This window comes from Stenella coeruleoalba, assembly GCF_951394435.1.
Source record: "Stenella coeruleoalba genome assembly, chromosome: 1".
NCBI classification, from domain to species: Eukaryota; Metazoa; Chordata; class Mammalia; order Artiodactyla; family Delphinidae; genus Stenella; species Stenella coeruleoalba.
This window is the reverse complement of record NC_137169.1, coordinates 18,848,257-18,869,087: the sequence shown is the minus strand read 5'-3', so window position 1 is coordinate 18,869,087 and position 20,831 is coordinate 18,848,257. Positions and strand designations below refer to the sequence as shown.

The following is a 20,831-nucleotide window of genomic DNA, read 5'->3' as shown; positions in this document are numbered from 1 at the left end:
AAATAAGTAAATAAGGAAACCATTGCTTCAGTGTTATACAGTGTCCTGATGGGATGCAATACATAGTTCTAAGACTTTACAGCTATTAACTCACCTGATCCCCATAATAACCCTTAGGAAGTGACCATTACTATCCCGGATTTACAGACGAGGCACAGAAAGTTTAAACAACTTGTTCAAGACCACACAGCTACTAAGTAGTAGAGCCAAGAATCAAACCTAGGCAGTGCGGCCACGAGTCTATACTCTTCACCACGGCAGTGGGGAAAGAAAAAGTGCTTAATTCAGCCTTAAGTACAATCACGGGCATCTCTAGATCTGCACGGTTTCTACAGCGGCCACTAGCTATATGTGGATATTTAAGATAATTGAATTTAAATAAAACTAAATATCCAATTCCTAGGTTGCACTCACCAGGTTTAACGTGCTCAACAGCCACACGTGGACAGTGGCTGCCGTTTGGGCAGCACAGACATGGAACATTTCCATCGTTGCAGAAAGTTCCATTGGACAGCACTGTCGTAGATAACTCTGGAAAGTATTAACCAAACATAAAAGACTCAAACTCAACAGGCATCACATGGATTTTCTTTAATTAAATACCACTTCATAATGCTATTTGCACATAGCACATACATTTTTTTGAAAAATAAGACATGCCATACTTTAGTCACTAAATCAACAAAATGTGGGCTTCCACATAGAATATATCCTAAGGTGACATGATTTACACAGCTTCTCAGAGAAACACACAGTAAAATTTTTTGTCTGTCAGCCAGTGTTGGACCAGATTTGGAATTCACAAGGCTGCGGGTTGGAGATTCCCCAACACTACCCTGAGGGACATCTTGTCTCCACACTGTACCATCAAGCCGCCTCATTTCCACCAGAAGAGCCATGGAGATGTCAATCCTCCCTTGCCTACCCAGTGTTCAACTCCATCCTGCAAAACCCTCGCATGATCTGAGACTTCACGTGATGGCATGTCAGACCTGCGGCTTCGTGGGAGGGCTGGGGGCGGGTGGAATGGGGCTTAGGTCCCTTCAAAAGCTGCAGGCACCCATCTGTGAAGAACTGCTTTTAATGTCTGATTAGGGACCCCAGAATCCCAGCCTTTAGAAGAGGGGAACAGAGTGGGGTGGGGAGAGGAAGCCAGAGAACAAGTGGAAAGCTGAAACCCAGTTTGGTGACCTTGCTGTGAGAAGGGAGATGGCGGCAGGATACGTATTGTTGCCTGGAGCCTTCGAGAGGGCTTGGCGACGTGAGAGCCATGAGAAAATAAAGAGTCAGGGCTGTGAGTGGAAAGCTGATGTCCTTGTGCCCCACCCTAACAGCAAGTGCTGCTCATCTGCCATCAGCAAACCGTCCATTTACACTCAGGGACAAAGACTGGGAGATGCCAGCCCAAGACAGAGTCAGAATTCTGGGGACCATGGCGCCACATCAGCCGTTCTTCCCGGGACCCAGGTGACCTACCCTGGCTTCCACTCCGCAGCCACCATGCAACCCTGCGCAACCTTCCTGTACTCAGCCTCACGGGATGGCGCTGTTGCCCCAAACCTGAAGGCAGCTCCTGGGTGGCACTGAACCCATGACTGTCAGCTGACCTGAGATTACAATGTGCTTTCAATCCATTCATCACTGTTGCCTGACTCCAGGTTAAAAGACCCAACACAAAACCAAGGGAAGGGGGCAGAGTAAGGCTGGGAGCACATAAGATACCAAATGATCACCTGGGTTTGACACATTTAAATGGCCTCCCCGCTCACCTTCCCTTTATCCACTCTGCCCTCACACCCCCTCCCGGCCCACATTAGAAACATCACTGGGAAAATGTGAATAGCAGCGAAATTGGATTTTAATTCCCCTTTTGTGTTTTGTTCCTGCAGCTGTGCAGCCTGACCTTGAAAAGTGAGTTTTATTACCCCTTCAGAGTCTTCCTCCGAACTGCATAGGGCCTCCTTTCCAATCAGTGCGGATCCTGCCACTCTCTTCCTCATGAACCATCAATGGCTCCCATGTTCTCTAGGATATGTTTAAACTCCTCGGCCAGGCCTTCCAGTCCCTCCATGATTCTACCTCCACTGCTTATCTTTCCAGGCTCATTTCCCATTACCTACCCCGGCTCTTCCTTTGCCACCCGCCTCAACCCATCTCTGTGTCTTTGCAAATGCTGGCCCCGCTGCCTGGGGGTGATCACCCTACTTTCTATGCTTTGCCCAAATCTTAGCTAGATTTGCCACCCATCCATGAGTGGAGCCTAAATCATCTCCAATTCTGAATACCCAGTTCCGGGCTCAGGGCCTGACCTTTAGCAGGACCTCCATAACCGTCATTTTCTGTGGTCCGCTATTGCACTCGGCCCGCCCTGTCATAGTTGACCAGGTATTTGTGTCTCTCACGGCTGGCTTGGAGTGCAGAAACCAGGTCTTATTACTTGTAGCCCTCACTGTCCAAATGCTTAACACATAGTAAGTGCCTCATAAATACTGTTTTGATACTTATTCTAAAGGAAAAAAAAGTCATCGTCTGTTGCCTTCTTAGGCAGGTAAGACACAATACAGAAGTGGTTATCACAGGCAACAGATATCAGTTTTGAAGTCAAGGTACTAAATCAAATCAGTATGAAGCAAATCCATAAAGGTTAATGATCTATCAACACGGGTCTGTTAACACTGTTATCTTGCCAGTTAGTTCAAGGCCGCCTAGGGAAGCAGGAAGTGTAGTTCTAAGAAGTAATCACTGGATGCAGAAATGCCCTGGATCCTACGGGGAATATTCGGCCTGCCAAATGAACCCCCAAGAGGAGACAAGGAATGGTAATTCCAACCTTCCAGCAGGGGTGTGTCAGGGTTTCAGCAGACTGTCTCTCTCAGTTATTAGGTTTTCAAGGTGTGTGATACAGGCAGGATTACCTGCCTCAGGATCACCTGTGCTGCCAGTTAAGAATGCAGACTCTTGGGCCCGGTCCCAGTCCCACTTAATCAGAGTACCTGTGGTTGGGGTGGAGGAATCTGTATGTTAAATAAACTCCCTAGGGGATCCTTATTTTCATTAAAGTTTGCAGACCTTTACCTGCCATTCTCAAAAGCATACAGTCAGTCTAGGGGAAGACAATCGTGTACGCAGCCAGCCAGCCAGCCAGCAGCAGCCCCATTTCTGAGAATGCCTACTTCCAGATGTACGTGCACGGGGATGAGGACCCAAAGAGTCTATCGACCCCAAGGAAGTTAACCAATGACTCAAGCTTGGTCTGTCAATCTATAAGGGAGAGGAGAGAGGAGAGCTGAGTGAGGCTGTCTCTGAAATGAGCACCCCTGGTTTTCCCAGAGGACCCTGGTGTGCAGGAAAATACACATACAACAGCCAGATTGTCTGTCCGTCCTTTATAGGTGATGCAATCACCTCTTGCAAAATGAAAAGGGATTTTTCTCCCTTTATGGGCTGAAGGCTCATGACCCCTGCTCCTGTCTTTCTTATTCTTCCCCTTCTTCTCTTAATTTCTCAGCTCCTTCGGGGGGAAAGAAAGCAACCAAGTAATTCACAGAACCAAAACCAAATTCGTTTTCAGAGTGGACCCAGTATAAACACATCAAGCACACCCTCACTGGGGCGGCACAGACCATCAGAAAGCAGATGTGCATTTCCTACAGGCAAGTGACAGGATGTTACACCCAGGGCTGGTTCACCATGCCGTGTGAAGGCGACACAAAGCTTATCTCAAGTACAGAATCAAGAGGGAGGTGGGTAGAGATCAGGCCTGCACATAAGGTGAGGGAAGACTAGATTTGGAGGTTTCCAGCCTTTCAATGGATTTGGAAAGTATAAGGGCAGAATCTCTGCCTTGCTTTAGCTCTAAAGAATGTGGTCACCTTTGGTCACTGACTGGGGAAACCCAGTTCCCATCCTCAAGGATGACAACGGCTTTCCAAATCTCATTGGGCTAAATCAGGCAGAGGCTGAACTCTGTACTGCCCACCTAGAGTACTGCTTTCAGCCCCCCACCCCAGCCCCACCCTCATCATCTGAAACTTCCAGGACCAAGATAATCTGCCCTTTGCCAGAGACGAAGGCTTTTCAAGATCCCCGTCCCCAGAGTTCTTGGATTAAAAAAATAAGACTTGAAAGGCAAGTTTTAGAATTAAGGGTTGAACCGCTATCAGCATGGCTTGAGCAGCTGTAAATGGAGAGGAGGTGAGTCTCCCTCAAGGTGGGCTCACTCCTTCTTGGTGTGTTCCAGGACGCGATAGGGAACCCCAGAGGCGCTTCTAGAGCCGTGTTCTTCCTGCATGATGGGCAGCGTGGCGGGAGCGTAGATCTCAGAAATGTTGTCATTGTTTTCCAGGGCCCCGTAGGAGAAAGAAGCTTTGAGGTCAGGCTGGACGGTCATCCCTTTGTCATGCATGTTTTGCATACCTGAAATGAAATTCATTTCCCCCAAGTCATTATGCAATGGGGCCAAAGGAGGCTGCATCTCATCCTCCTCTATCCCACCACAGACTAATCACAGTGCTCAGGAGCTAAGCATGTGCACTGTCAACTTCCTGAATGGTTTGGATTGAACAAAAAAAGAGCACCCATAAATATACACTAGAAATATTATAGTTGCTAAGCAACAAAGGATGACTCTTCAGGAAATAAGCACACAGACCAGCCACTGTCAAAAGAAACCATTGGCTTAGAATGAGGTGGGAATGTCCGGGCCACAGGGCAAGTGGAACCAACACTGTGTTGTGAACGTGGTAGATGCCAACACTTTTCGCTGAATTGAATCAGGATCCAGAAAACTTCATTATACTGTTGAGAGAAGACGAAAACTTTTGTGTCGTGGATACATGATGGTGACACATGTATTATGATGCTCAGAGGGAGAGTTTTGACGTTAACATCCCTGATCCACATATGGAGTAAGGTGCGATTTTGCTTATTACCTCTGGGCACACTGATGTCGGATTTCTACTTACATTTGAGGGCAAAGACTTTAGTCATTAATTCCTTTAAATGTAGTCTACAATTCCCCTAGCTACGTAGGACCTGGCCTCCTCTGAGGCCAGTTCTTTTCCTGGTAGGGAATTAAGACCCTTCAAATTCTCTTGCCCCCGGTTGAGTAATAAAAACGCTGAATGCAAATTATCTTCCATGAAACCATGATGATAATAACAGCTGACATCTGACTGCTTCTTATGCCTGACGCACTGGGCTAAGTGCTTTAAATAGTAATAGTAACAACAACAGCAGTAATGATAATGGCTGATGAGGACTGAGCATTTAGTTGGGGGCAGACACTGTTCTAAATAGTTACAAAGTTTTGTTTTGTTTTGTTTTGTTTTGCGGTAAGTGGGGCTCTCACTGCTGTGGCCTCTCCCGTTGCAGAGCTCCGGACGCGCAGGCTCAGCGGCCATGGCTCACAGGCCCAGCCGCTCCGCGGCATGTGGGATCTTCCCGGACCGGGGCACGAACCCGTGTCCCCTGCATCGGCAGGCAGACTCTCAACCACTGCGCCACCAGGGAAGCCCAAGAGTTATAAAGTTTTATCTCATTTGATTCGCACAACTATTGATTAGGAAAATGAGGCAGTTGGAAGTTAAGGAACTTGCCTGAGGTCGCCAAGCTAGCAAGTGGCAGCTCTGGGGTGCAGACTCAGGTGGTTTAAATTCTGAAGCCCACACTCTTAACCAGAATGCTGTGTGGGCTCCCTATAGACCTTAATCCCCCCAAATCCTACGACAGAAATATGCTACTATCTTCCTTTTCCAGAGAAGAACACAGAGATTCAGAGAGGTAAAGTAACTTGCTCAAGGACACACAGCTAATGAGAGACAGAGCTGGGATTTGACACCGAAGCCCATGCTCTTATCTACTCTGCAAATGGCCTGGGAAGACCCAATCTGTGGAAGGGCCTTTGCTTCCACATTGCACAAGCCTTGGCTGATGGGAATTTTTTTGTGGTACGCAGGCCTCTCACTGTTGTGGCCTCTCCCGTTGTGGAGCACAGGCTCCGGACGCGCAGGCTCAGTGGCCACGGCTCACGGGCCCAGCCACTCCGCGGCATGTGGGATCTTCCGGCACCGGGGCAGGAACTCGTGTCCCCTGCATCGGCAGGCGGACTCTCAACCACTGCGCCACCAGGGAAGCCCGGCTGACGGGAATTTGAAGGGTACAGTTTAAGAGTCTGTGGTTTAGATTTTGGGGAGGGAATTGGGAGGAGATGAGGGGTTGCCTATTCCTCAGGGAAGAGAGTTGGCTTACCAGGTATAGTTTAACTTTGTCAACGTTCCCCAGCCAAAACCCACCAGGAATACACCTATAGTCTAACAAATTTGGGTTTCTTGACTCATTTCAGTGAAGGAGGCGTACGTCACGGGGAGCTGTTTCAGTAAGAGGGTATTAGAAGGACTTACTACAGAATTTGGGTTGTGTTAGGTGATTTCAGGAGGGTTTAAGGAAGCAGGGCTTTGCTTTCAATTAGATGCTGTCAGGAAGTGGGGATAATTCTATAACTGGGGATCTTAATGATTGTTATCTAGAAGGAAAGAAGACTAGATGGAGACTAAAGCTGTGACTGGTAAAGAAGCAGCAGTCACTCATGTGAGGGGGATGGTTGGTCTTTCTATGGTTTGGACAATGTTCATGTTTGTCTGTGTTTGGACATGACAATGGCATGGTCCTGTTTGTGTCTTGATCCCTCACAGTCCCAGAATGACCTTGTGTGATGTTGATGTTCTGTGAAATGGTCTATGTTCAGCCAGGAACACCAAGGCCCAGCTGTGAGAGCCAGGCCAGCTCCTCGCTGCCAGGGACTGTTTTTCTCCTTCTCATTTTCTAGAAGTCTTCCAGGTGCTAGAATTATTTCAAGCCTCTCCTAACTGTGACGTGTAGTTAATTTTCAGAACTTGAATGCCTCTTGAACCGTGGCTACTAGTCGGTTGTGAAGATATCAATCTGGTTAGACCCAAAGCCAGGGAGGCCCTGATGCTGACCAGGGAAACCAAGCAGCTGGAAAAGCGTCTCTGTTTAAGAGTTTTCTTCTTCTTATTTTACCTGACATCAGGTCAAACAAGTGTTTGAAATTTTCACAGTCTTTTTTCAAGTAAAAACAACGTGAAACCAAATTCAACCAGGCATCTACCAGGTCCCAGACATTGTGCAAGGGGCCTTTAACATATTATCCCACTACCCTGGGAAAAGGAATCCCAATTTACAAGCGAGGGTCAGAGGCCTTGGGAGGTCCGGGCACACGCCCAAGGTCACTCAGCAGGTAGGTGGTTGAGAGCTGGGATTTGAATCCAGGTCATCTGAACTCCAAGCCCACGCTCAGCTTCAAAGTACAGAAGCCAGGCCTACTCAGAAGTCCTGACATGCCACGGCACGAGGGCAGGTCTCCTTTCTCCAACATCCAACTTCCCACCGGTCACGAGGCACAAAGAGGAAGCGAGAGCCACGTCCACAAACAGATCACAGAACGCGGATACCTAAGATTACCTTAGGTTACCTTCTATCTTCTACCAGAAAACACATCTGCATATACGCAAATACTCATGTAGATGTACACACATACACGGTTTATAAACACACAAACACACACGTACATACACATACTTGCACACACAGAGTTGACACCTCACCTATCTGGAATTCAGCTATCCAGCGCCCTCATCTATCCGGAACACAGCCGAGAAACAAGGAAGTAAGCAAAAAAGGCATCTGAGCAGCCAGATTAGATGTTTCAAAAGTCCATGCACTAAAGCTCATGCACTTAACTCGTAGGAGAAACCTTAAGGCCCCAACTCAGAGCTTATTTATTTTAACTTTATACATGATTCGAACAACTTGGGTCAAATGAGAAGATTGACACGGAGCTGCTACACACAGGCAGGCTGGTAACAGCAAGAATGACAGACAACAGCTTAATAGCAAGAGATGAAGAAATAATATAAAAAGTAGACACATAAACCCTGGGGCCATTTAAATCATGGGCACCTCGGTCAGCCCTGAGAACACACCTGCCTCCCGAGTACTTTATTAAGTAGTACTCTACTCCATCACTGTGATTGTCTTTTGTTCACAAGACTGTCTTAATGGAGGGTGGGAGATTATGCTTTGGAGAGAGTTCCATTTTATATATCTAAAATAAAAATTAAATTTGAGTTAAAGAGTGAAAGCTAGGGGCCGCTAGTATCCTATAGAATTTAGGTCAGCAAATCTAGACGGGGCTGCCCAACATCTTAACTTTCTCATCTGAATCCCTTGAGGCTGGAAAGTGCTCTCCAATCCTCTACAAGCCCCATCACTCCCTTTTGTGCAGTACTCAGCTGATTCACACATTTTCGTTCCTGCCATTTGAACCTGTGCTTCTCAGCGTGAACCCTGAGCTCCCTGGGGAACTAGGCTCTCCAGAACAATCCACTCCCTTGTGGAATCTAAGGAGTGAGGTTATGGTATTTGAATTTCATTCACCCTATTTTCCTTCCCCTCTCTGATCATTCCATTCCACTGAGATGAACTGGATTTTTCCTTTTGCAGGCATGAAGCCTGGTGCTGCAGATGAGAATTATATCCAGTGTGAATCAGAATTGTCTTTAAAAGATCCCCAAATTGACATGAGAACTGGCAAGATGTGCGCAAAAACCAATCGAGGTGCCTCAGCCATTGCCTCCTCTTTTGCAAACTGAGATCAAACAAAAAACCAAAAAAACCCCACAAAAAAACAGAAAGAAAAAAAAGAGAGACAGTCACGTCATAATAGCACAGCACACCTTCCCTGCACCAAACCCAGAGGCTGGTTGTGTCTTTTTAAACAGGAAGTAGCAGTCATTCTACGTGGATGGGCTGGCCAGCTGGATTTGAATGTTACCTGGCATGGCATCCATGGAAATGTAGGGCTCAAAGGGAATGGCCTTCTTCCTGTTACGTGTGATTAAGAAGACGCCCAAGAATGCGATGAGGCACCTGGCAAACACAGATGAAGAGAAACAAGGCCAGAGTGAGGTTGGGAGGGATGCTTTCAAACGTGAGTAATGGGAAAAAGGGGAAAACAGGGTGGCAGGCTGCGGAGGTGGGCTCACTGCTGAGCGGCCCTGAGAGGCGGCCGAGCCTGGGATCAGCAGGAAGCAGATGCGAGATAAATAATAACAGTCCTGCAGCCCACACAAGCCTCAATCAGAACAAATCAGGCCATCCTTGGCCAAACCCTCACCTCCACTTACGCTGCATCTCAGAACCCTGCCTTTAAAGATTTTTTTTTTAATTAAAAAGTTCTTTATGGCCTAAATTCAATCAATACTGGAGCAGAGAAAGTAAAAATTAGGAAGTCCCTGTACTCGGCCCCACTATAGGTGTATATTCTTCCAGAGTCTTTTTTTGTTTTGCTCTTTTCTCCAGAGCTTAGATAAACAAGCACACTTTCTAAAAACTGAGGCATAATTTACAGGCAATAAAACGCACAATCCTTAAATGCGGAGCTCGATTAATCTTACCTGTGCACACACTCGTGGGATCACCACCCAGGTCAATAGAGGAGTCATTTCCATCCCTTACCCACAGAAAGTTTCCTGTGCCCCTTCCCCATTCATGCAGACCCTTCCCCAGAGGAAACCACTGTTCTGACGTCCTCAGAATCGACTGGCCCGTTCTTCAACTTCTTGTGAGTTAAACAATGCAGCGTGTGCTCTTCTATGTCTGACTTCTTTCGCCTGATAAATGTTTTTAAGATGCATCCACTTCATTGTGTGCATTAGTAGTTCATTATTTTTTTATTGTTGTGTGGAACGCATTATCTGATCCATTGTCTGAATATATCAGAACTTGTTTTCCACTCTCCTGTTGTATCCAGTTTGGGTATATAATGAATAAAGCTACTGTAAGTATCATGTACAAGTCATTTTGTCAATATATATATAACTAATTTCTTTTGGGTCTATATCTAGATGTGGAATTGCTGGCTCATAGGGTATACTATACATTTTAAAAAATGTAACTTTTTTCATTCAACGTATCCTAGACATGGTTCTACGTCAGTACCAATAGACTGACCTCAATTTTTCAAAATGGCAGTATGGTACTTAATTATACGAAGATGTGTAATGTATTTAACCTGTATTTTACTGATGGGCATTTAGGTTGTTTCCAATTATTTGCTTATACAATTAATTTAAAAAATAACAAACACCCTCATACATGTGGCGTTACGTCCATCATTTACTTTTCCAAGATAAATGATTAGAAATGGAAGGCTGCGTCAAGAAGCTCATTTAAAAATCTCACTGTTATCGCCAAACTGTCCTCCCACGTTAAAGAACTTCTCACACTGTGGCAGAGAGCTGGGCTCCTCATCCTCTTGCCAACATGGGACATTACCCCTCCTGTTAGGTTTTGCAAAATGATGGCATCTCGTTCAGCTTCAGTATCCATGCCTTTGATCTGAGGTGAGGTTGAGAGTCTTTCCTGCGTCAAATTGTGATGTGTTCAAAATGACAAGGAGATTAAAGCCCAAAAGAGAAGAAAGGAAAAGTAAAGCCCTATGGGGAATGAAACGTTCACCTCTGGGGACAAAGCTCCCACTGCCAGCTGCTCCTCTGGCTCTAAGGGACTGCCTGAGAGGCTGGAGCAGGGGTAGGGAGAGAGGGGCACCCTGCCTGGAATTCGGGGCCAGGGAGCAGGATGGGACTCACCCCAGTGCAAACATGCAGACGTGCAGCACGTCCTCCCCGAGGAAGTCCAGGTAGAAGATGGCGCCTGAGCAGCAAAGAATGGAAAATGCGGGTGAGCTGTTTTCAAATCACCTACCTGCCAGTCTGTTTAGGATCTGGCGAAGCTCCCTTCCCTACAGAATACCAAAGGGGTCCAAAATACTACGACTGCACCTAGTAAGAGATTAGCAGAATGGAATAAAAGCCATTTGGGGGGGAATAGACTGTCTTCTCTTTCTCCCCCACCTAGGTCCCTCTTACCTCCATCTTTTTTTTCTTAACTTTTTATTTTGAGATAATATTAGATGCACAGAAATAGTACGGAATTCCCACGTACCCTGTGCCCAGCTTCCCCCAGTGAAACGACACTATGAGCTAAACTAGAGACTTACCAGTTTTTATACACTCCTCTCCCTCATCTTTCTTTCTTTTTCTTTTTTGTTAAGTTTTTATAGGAGTATAGTTGATTTACAATGTTGTGTTAGTTTCAGGTGTACAGCAAAGTGAATCAGTTATACATATACATGTATCAACTCTTTTTTAGATTCTTTTCCCATATAGGCCATTACAGAGTGTTGAGTAGAGTTGCCTGTGCTATACAGTAGGTCCTTATTAGTTATCTATTTTATATATAGTAGTGTGTATATGCCAATCCCAATCTCCCAATTTATTCCTCCCCTCCCCTTTACCCCCTTGTAACCATAAGTTTGCTTTCTAAATATGTAACTCTATTTCTATTTTGTAGATAAGTTCATTTGTACCTTTTATTTAGATTCCACATATAAGTGATATCATATGATATTTGTCTTTCACTGACTTAACTTCACTCAGTATGACAATCTCTAGGTCCATTCACGTTGCTGCAAATGGCATTATTTCATTCTTTTTTTATGGCTGAGTAATATTCCACTGTATATATGTACCACATTTTCCCCCCATCTTTCTTAAGATGGAAAACCAAGGCTTCATGGTTAAGTCACCGGAGCTTTCTAACCTCATGAGACTGGCAGATGTCACACCCTGCAGTGTGGCAGTGCCACAGGCCTGCCGCCCTCACCCTGCAGCCAGCGTCTGTCTGGACTCACTTCACACCCCACCACCCCAACCCTGCCCGGAGCTCCTGATTCCCTGCCTGACTGCGGACTCAACCACGGTGTTTCTATCCCTTTCAATCTTGCCTGGACCGAAGCTGTTGACCATGACTTAAATCTCTGCATGAGGTTAGCTTTCTGGCTGCTCTGGGTCAAGCCCCGCTCAATCCCTGGTCCCGCTCACGGCACAGGCCCTGGCAGGCTGTGTGCCCTCTTGTTCTAACCTCTGTGAACACCAGTTTGGGCACCACTCGTCCAAACTGCAGTGCGAAATATATGGCTTTCCGGCTGGGCCTTCCTCAAAGGGAGGCACACTGGTTGTTACTGGTCTTTTTACTCTGAAAATCTTAGTCACCATTGCCATTTAAAAACAAACAAACAAAAAAACCCGACACACACACACACACACACACACACACACACACACAAATATGCTTGCAGCCTCTGAAGCCACCTCAGAAAGAAAAGGAAAAAACATATAGGGGTGGAGTAGAATAAAAGGGGAATGTAATAAAGACGATGATCACTTACTGAGCACGTGTTATGTACATACTCATGATCTCTAAAAATTATACAGAAGAAATGTGTGGTCACTTGGCCAGTGGAGGCTGTGGAGTTAGCAGATGATGGTAAAAACTGTTAAAGAAACCTAACACAAGCAGTACAAAGTAGGGGACATTTGGACTATACATATTTCAATTCTAGGAGGAAAGTATTATTACTCCCATGTTATGAATGTGGAACTGAGGCTCAGAGAGGTGAAGTGATTTTCCCAGAGCTACACAGCTCCGTGTCTGTGCTGGGGTGCAAACCTAGGCCTCTCTGGCTCTAAATCCTGCGCTTTCCCCACAAAACCATCTACAACTGGGACAGGCAGAACAAGTCAGCAGAATTGGCCTTCTGACAGAGGCAGCGCCCCTTCCCTCCACACTGGGGTAATGTCCCTGCTGTCAAGGTAGAAGACAGAAATCTAGCGACCACACCCTTACCTGCTGTGATAGCCACGGTAGTGGATAGAATGTAGCCCACGCTGGCAATCAGAGAGGAGTCATACATCTGTGAGGCCTGACCTAAAAACCTTCAACACAAAAGCACTCTGGTCAGTGGGCTGTGGGGATGTCGGAAGGCCGAGGTGACAGCCGATGACCGCAGGCTTGGTCTGAAAATACGAAGATGAGGCATGAAGGAATATTCCTTGGGATTATAAGCATGCCAGCCTTGTGTGTCTCCTGGGCTGGGGTCCACGCTCTGCTTCTGTTCTTCCTCTAGACACACAGCCTGAGGCCCATCCCTCTCCCCGTCCAACACCTCTGACCACATAGTTCTTATCACCGCAATGCCCTTCTCACCTCTGTGTCCCCTGCATCCCCTACCCACTAAAAAGCCATTCCTGGGCCCTTAACACTCCAAGAAACTCCTGTAGCGCTTATCACATCCTGCCTCGTGTTGTAATTATTCTTTTAAACAAATTTTCTTCTTAATTCAACTCTCACTGCAATAATATAGGAAAACGAGAGAGTAAATTAGAGTCACTCCTAACCTCTCCACTGCGGATAAACACTCCATCATTTAGGACTGTATCCTTTGTCTATTCTCTGCATAGCATTTTGGTTATTGTCGCAAAGTTCCTTACACCATAACACACTTCCCACCCAACTGTAATTGTCTGTTTACCCGGCTGGACCAGGGCTGTGAGCACCTTGAGTTCAGTGACTATCGCTCATGTCTCTGTGCGTGGAAGGCCCAGCACGGGCCCGGTACACAGCAGGCCTTGATGAATGTGTGATGTGTGAGTGAGAAGCTTCCCGAGGAGGGTGGGGCACCTGATCATCTTTGTCAGCCCTGGAGGGCACAGCACAGAGCCCTGGAGGGCACAGCACAGAGCCTTGCACTGGACAGGGGCTCAGGGGTGATGACCAGAACCATTGTAGGAGGACTAAGCATAGTCATACTCAGCATAATAATAAAACAAAAATCATAAAAGAAGCTACTATTTACTGGACGTTATCCTGGATCCTACTAAAGCCTGCTGCGGTCCTGTTAGGTAGGGGCTGTTGCTATTGCCATTGCACACGGGGAATCTGTGTCTTGGAGAAGCTGAGGAGCAGGCCTAGAGCAGAGGGGTGAGGGGCGCGGGACGGGGAGGGAGACAGACGCCGGGGTTCCAGTCTCAGCTCCGCAGTTCCTGGCCTCTCGCAGCAGTTCCTTACATGCAAAATGAGGATATCATTGTCGTGGGGACCAAATGAATTCAAGTTCCTGTGAAGGCAGTGAGAGCACAGCTTACACTGGGCACCCAGGTGGCAGCGGTCACCGCTGTGTTCCCCGGAGGCACCGCTGGTGGATGGTGAGCCCCGGCGGCTGGAGTCCAGGGCCTGACCTGTCCGGGGTGAACCGGCCCCATGCACCACACTGAAACCTGCACTGTCCACCCTCCGTCCCCACGCAGGTTTGCCACATGCTCGCCCAGGCCCCCTGCTGGGCACCGGATCTCTGACATGAGCAAGGCCCAGGCCTACCCTCAGAACTGCTGCTTCTGAGGCAGAAACCATCACCTTGCTCTTCTACTTGGAAAGATTTCTTGAGGACAAGCAAGTTGGAGACAACTTTGTCTTCCACCGGGCAGACAGACAGGTGCCTCACGGGGACGGTACAGCTTCTTCTGAGGCCCCGGAAGTGGGCACCTGCCTCGGTCCAGATGGGAATCGAGGCTGCCTCTGATTGTGTGCTTCTCACATTTTGAGGCAGAGGGAAAAATACATCCACTCCAGGCTTTTCAAGCAGCACGGCACCCCTCCATGTGAGAACTCAGCAAATTAGCGACCCCTCTCTCTCCACAGTGGATGCCAAACCCTGGCGACAGAACATTTGCATGTTCTACCTGCCCTACAGCTTCAAAACCGATTGTCATCAGGCCCAGAAGCTGGAAGAGACCTTTGTGGGGAAGCCCAGCAGGAAAAGAATCTGCAACTCACGCGGCTTGATAGATAGCAGTCGCCACCATGCACACGAGCATCACGTAGAAGATGGGGTAGTCGAGCTGCAGGTTCCCCTGTATGGACAAGACGAGCATCCCGGCCACAGCCTTCACCGTCACCACGGTCATTGAGCCTGCAGAAGGTTAACAAGGATGTGTGGCAGCCTCAGAGACATGGGTGGGGGGGACAGTTTATAAACTCAAAGGACAAAGTGACCAAAACGCAGGGAACACGGGCAGAGCCCAGCCAGTGATTTACACGGTGAGAAGATCCTATTGGCATTGGTTCTTTTGTACCCTCCCGTGAGAGCAGAGAGGAAAGCAAAACTCCAAAGGGTATTTCCAAATACCCTTCTAAACTCTACCAAGAAAGGGTAGTGAGTTCACTCTGAACTCCAGAGTGGCAGCACTGTGTCTGGAACACAATGCAAGGTCAAAACAATCGAATGTATAAATGAACTTCTTTTGAGTATCATTCTCACGGCAATCACAAGAAAAATGTGGTGTGTACAGAGCTCAGGAGTTTTTTGTGTTGTTTTTTTGGTCTATTAAAATGCTTACTCACTGGTATTTTTAAAAACATTTCTTTAGACCAGAGGTCTCCACATGTTTTGGAATGCATACCCCTATACATATGTATATACTTTTCAAATATATATACATTTATTTAAAAATTATAGTCATGTAACCCTGTGCTTATATGGTATATACATCATAAAACATGTGTAGGAAATATACTTAAAAGGTGGAGATAAAAATAAATACCAGTTCTAATATTTTTTCTTCCCATACACCCACCTCACTATGGAGACCACTGCTTTACCCAGTGCTGCAGAAACGACTTGTAACTCTAAACTGCTGGATTTTCCTGCCAGAGCAGGAATTACAAGGAACTCCCAAGTACGGTACAAATGAAGTTCCTTGTTCTGGCTGAAATGCTTTGCTTTCCTATTTTTCTCAGCGTCCGCTCATTTTGCCTTCTCCTGCCAACAGCCCAGCAGACACAGTGGCTTCTGGGCTCCTCAGCTACTTAGACTACAGTTTTCAAACATCGGCAGGCAGTTAGGTCAAGCACTTTCTCCAGGCTGTCCTTGTTGGTGAGGAGGGGGCAGAAAGGAATTGGCCAACGTGCCTCAGAACCTTCTGACCTTCCAACTCACCAGGAGCGAACGTTCTGGGACCGTGATCTTCCAATCCACTTTGCAAACAAAATCATCAAGGAACGGACCACTGAGTCATGCTGCAAGAGGAATGAACCTCTACAACATCATGCTCAGTGAAAGAGGCCAGGGACAAACAGCCACATGGTGTACGATTCCGTTTATGTAATACGTCCAGAAAGGCAAATTCATAGAGACAGAAAGTAGATTAGTGATTGGCCAGGGCCTGGGAGGATAGAAAAATGGGGAGTGACTGCTAGTGGGCACAGGGTTTCTTTTTGGGGTGACAAAAATGTTCTGAAATTCGATTATGATGATGGTTGTATCCTCTATGAATATATTAAAAATCACTGAGTTGTAGGGGCTTCCCTGGTGGCGCAGTAGTTGAGAGTCCGCCTGCCGATGCGGGAGACACCGGTTCGTGCCCCGGTCCGGGAAGATCCCACATGCCGCGGAGCGGCTGGGCCCGTGAGCCATGGCCGCTGAGCCTGCGCGTCCGGAGCCTGTGCTCCGCAACGGGAGAGGCTGCAGTGGTGAGAGGCCCACGTACCACACACACACAAAAAAAATCACTGAATTGTATACTTTAAACAGGTGAGCTTTACGGTATGTAAACTATATCTCAGTAAAGCTGTTAAAAACAAAAAAATGGAGCCCTGTCCTATGATGACATATCTGTGTGTTTTATGGCCTGTCGCTGGAACGGGGGCTTGCTGTCGGAAGGACAGAAGGAAACAACACACACTGGGGACCGGTGCTCATCTCATTTAATCGCCTCTCCCCCCGAGATCTGGGTGTTCTCTTAGGCCCATTTTTAGAGGACAGCGTGGCTGACACAGGGACAGTCACTAGGAGGTAGCGGCAGGGCCGCACCCACCTCTCCCTCTCCAGGAAGAAGGGGTGCTTCTCACAGCTCTACTTAGTGAATCTAACTCTATGTGGGGTTAGAACCTTGCCCCAATCTGATTTAGGAGCCATTTCCCCCATTGCACCCATGCCTTTAAAAGGAAAAAAAAAAAAAAGATAGCAAAATCAAAATCAATTCTTGCCTTTGAATCCAGAATTAAGTCTTAACCTCTGATAGGTCTTACACGGACCCTTAGGGGTTCACTTGTTGGAACCTGTTCCACCCCTGACTTCTCTGAAATAACCTCTTAACCCCCCACCCCTACCCTTACTCTGCTTTCTTCTTCATCATTGTAATTGTCACTGCCCAGACTTATACTATCTATGTATTTGTCAACTCGTTTACTGTCATTTCCTCCCTCTCGAATGGGTGGCACCCTGAGGGGACGGGTGTCTGTCTGGCTCAAGAATACCAAATGCCGTCCGCAACACGATGGAACTGACAAGGCCTGCATCTGGTTAGCAGGGACCCAGCTCCTGCAGCCGCCGATGCAGAGGGACCAGCCTGAAGCGGCCTCCAGCAGCTCCTGGGTCCAGATGCCACAGCTCAGTAAACAAAACCCACATTTCCTTTTGGTGCTACTTAGTGGTGGCAAAACTCAATCCCCAGGACCCTCACTTACCAAGTAACGCCACCAAGAGGAGAATCACAACAATGTTGTTGGCGTTCCTCTCCTTGTAGAAGTACAGCAGCAAGCAGAAGAGAATGATCTCCACGAGCTACAGAGAGCAGCAAGGGAGGGGGGAGGTCAGCGGGGGCCACAGGCAAGACCAGGAGACCCTGGAGGGCTGGGCTGGAGTTTATGCTGCTGATTGCATCAGTCACAGGCCCTCAGAGTTGAAAGGGAATTGAAACAGCCAGTATTTCCCACACCGCTGATACATACCCTGCAGGAAAGCAGGGAACGCTGAATCTCTCTACTCCCAATACTGAGGAGCAGTTCACCTCGCGGTGAGGCTCTGAGGGCGCTGTGCTGGCCTCAGGGCCACCCTGCCTTGGATGGTCAAGATTCATCAGGCTGAGCTGGTGTCCCATTTCACTGCTCCACGGTAACCCCCACTAAAACTGGGAGTTGGTTAAAGAGGGAGCTGCTTGTTTGGTGAGGAGAAGAGTTCTTTGGTTAAGTATATAAGTATATATACCACTTGCCTGCTAACCGAGCCTCCACTGCGTGCAGCTTGGTAGAGTCGGAAAAAAGAGGACTTCTGGAGTCAGGGAGGCCCAGTTATGAGCTTGGATCTCCTTCTAAACTAGTTGTGTGACCTTAGCCAGGTCACTTAAGTTCTCTAAACCTCAGTTACCTCCTTTGTGAAACAGGGATAAGTGTTCTTAACTTAGAGGACCACAATCACAGCTTATACTTGGTGAACTCATAAATCTGCCAGGCTCTATTCTAAGCATTTTATCTTTACTCAACTCACTAAATCAGCATAATAATTCTATGAAGAATCTCAAGCTAGCAAAAGGCAGAGCTGGGATTTGAACCCGGATAGCCTGGCTCCAGGGCCCATGCGCTTTCCCACTAGGCTACACAGCCTGCAGATGGGGGCGCAGTGCCTGGTGTTCAGAAGGTGCTCCATCAGTAGAATCTTACTAGACAACAGCAAGTTTGAAAACCGAAGTTTGAGAAGTTCCCTGCCTTCGCAGCAACAGCTCGTCCCTTCTATTCCTTAAAGGTCCAGACATTTGGCAATACTTCCCCAAGGAGTGAAGCCAGCCCCAGCCCCCGGCAAAACTAAAGCAACGGCTCAGCTCTGTTTGCCTATCCCAACCTCCTCCCGAAGTTCATTTATCACAAAAACCAATGCAGAAACATTAATGGGCATTTTAAAAAGAAAAAAATTGTTAAATTCCTCAGAATTAGAGATCATAAAACACAGCTGCGTTCATTTTCCTGTTTCTTCCCGTCTTTGTCACAGTGAATATATATTTTATCTACTTGTCATCACAGTCAAAGCACAGTTTTGTGCTGGGCCGTTGTTCGTTACCGTAAACAATTTTCATGTTTTATGAAGTTGTCATCATTATCTTTAATTGTTGCAAAATACGCCATCAAGCAGATGTAGTTACTCATCAACATTCCCAAATGATGTGCATACATTTGGGCAGGGGGGTGGGAGTGGCCGATCTCCCCACCATTCTTCATGATGCTTAAACGCACGCTGGGAGAGCACTTGGCGTTCTGTCGTGAGATGGCTGCGTATGTGTTGGTGCCTCCTGATGGACCATGGGTTCTGTCAGCCTGTCTCGTTTAGCTTTTATACCCACAGTGTCTGGCACATAGCAGACACTCAATAAATATTTATTGAATTTGATTTGGCCAAATCTTTCCAGCTGGCAGCACTGCCTCACAGTGACGACGGAGGAAGCCAAACTGAATTGGTCACTGAGCATCCGTCACGTGCTGGGTGGACCTGACAGCCACCCCGGGTCCAGTGACCCCTCCAGTTAACGTACAGAGAAGGAGGCAGAGCATGCGGCTAAGTGCCTTGGTTACGGCTACACAGTATGCAATGGACTCGAGCCCAGGACTCTCTGAAAGAGAAGCCTGTGTTCTGGGGTTAAGCTTTTCCTGAAGAGGTGGGTCTCTGGCTCTGCCCGGCAGACACTTCTCCATGCCTACAGGTCAACGCTGGGGCTGGCTGGCACTAGGGAGATGACACAGCCCCAACCTTGGGGGAATCTATCATCTGCCTCACGGGCAATCTGAGGAAAAAGGATGTTCGGGGCCTCTACAGCAGGCCCAGGCTTCTTGAGTCAAGGCAAAACAGTGAACACCTTCGTTAGCAGGCTGTGGTGACACGTGAGGCCAGCCAGGCAGGCAGGCTTCAGGTCCAGCTCGGCTCTCACGGGACTCTGAGCAAGTTTGCTAACCCTGAGATCCAGTTTTCTCATCCATAAAATGGGGAGAAAAACACCTATGTTATAGGACTATCGAGGGAGTCTGAGATGTGATGAAACAAATCTTCACACATTGAGGTCTAGGGAAGTCATTCTGGCTTCTACATGATTTAACTCAGATTTTATGCTAACAGGGACTTCCCTGGTGGTGCAGTGGATGAGACTCCGAGCTCCCAATGCAGGGGACCCGGGTTCGACCCCGGTCAGGGAACTAGATCCCACACGCATGCCTCAACTTAGAGTTTGCATGCCACAACTAATGAGCCCACCTGCCACAACTAAGACCTGGTGCAACCAAGTAAATAAATAAATATGGAAAAAAAAAGATTAAAATGGAGAAATTTAAAAAAAAATTTTATGTTAACTAAAACGGCCTATTTGTGGCCTTTCAAACATACATTGTACACCTGCTTTAATTATTAAAGAAAAGGGTACACTGACCAGAAGTAAAGAATGTTCACATTAAAAATAAATATTAAATGCCTCCCTTCATGGGATGCCAATGCTAGTACCCCTGCGATGATAAGATTCCCTTCCCAGGTACCAAGGACAAACCGACTTGCTGTGTACATGCTGATCTGTTTTTTGTTGTTGTTGTTTTATACCTTTAAGGAATGTATCCCTGACTTGTTTAAAGTTCTTTGACCTGAGAAGATATAAATCTGTGCTGAAAACCATGCTTCTCCAGAGCAGTTCCTCAGAGTTATCTGAGAGGCTGTCTCCCAGGCTATAGTCCTCAGTTTGGCTCAAATAAAACTCCTCTGTTTACTGGTTATTTTTGTTGATAGATAATACATTAAAAAGTGTTTAACATGGCGCAGGGGGAGCAGGAATAAGCTTTACCAAATACCTTAGATGTTTTCCTTGATTAGTCTATTTGTAATCAATTTAGATTACAATTAGTCAGTGGTAATCTATTTGTAACCTTGATTAGTTCTGGTTGGGGGTTTAGGAGATAAAGTCTGCAGTGTCTCCCGTGTTTCTATCAGCTTCTATCAGCTGTGTGATAGCGGGCAAAAATATATATATAACATTCTTTAACTGTTAGAAATTTTAACTTTTTTTCTTACCATAACAGTTTTAAATGCTCACTGTAGAAATTTTGGG

At 46.9% G+C, this 20,831-nt stretch overlaps 1 protein-coding gene across 7 annotated transcripts in view; it reads right to left on the bottom strand.

The window, feature by feature from the left end:
• Window positions 1–533: 533 nt before the first annotated feature.
• Window positions 534–20,831, bottom strand: part of NIPAL3 (NIPA like domain containing 3) — a 53,805-nt gene continuing 33,507 nt past the window's right edge. For 6 of the 7 annotated variants that reach the window (XM_079933487.1, XM_079933486.1, XM_079933484.1 and 3 more), the window contains 6 exons: window positions 17,446–17,542; window positions 14,755–14,890; window positions 12,769–12,857; window positions 10,671–10,734; window positions 8,855–8,949; window positions 534–4,416 (listed from right to left, as the gene is read on the bottom strand). In XM_079933487.1, the coding sequence (XP_079789613.1) occupies window positions 4,217–4,416; window positions 8,855–8,949; window positions 10,671–10,734; window positions 12,769–12,857; window positions 14,755–14,890; window positions 17,446–17,542 (681 nt within the window). In that variant the 3' untranslated portion in view covers window positions 534–4,216. Of the gene's footprint in view, window positions 4,417–8,854; window positions 8,950–10,670; window positions 10,735–11,958; window positions 12,388–12,768; window positions 12,858–14,754; window positions 14,891–17,445; window positions 17,543–20,831 lie in introns of those variants that run through there. The other variant, XM_079933490.1, reaches the window with a different exon arrangement.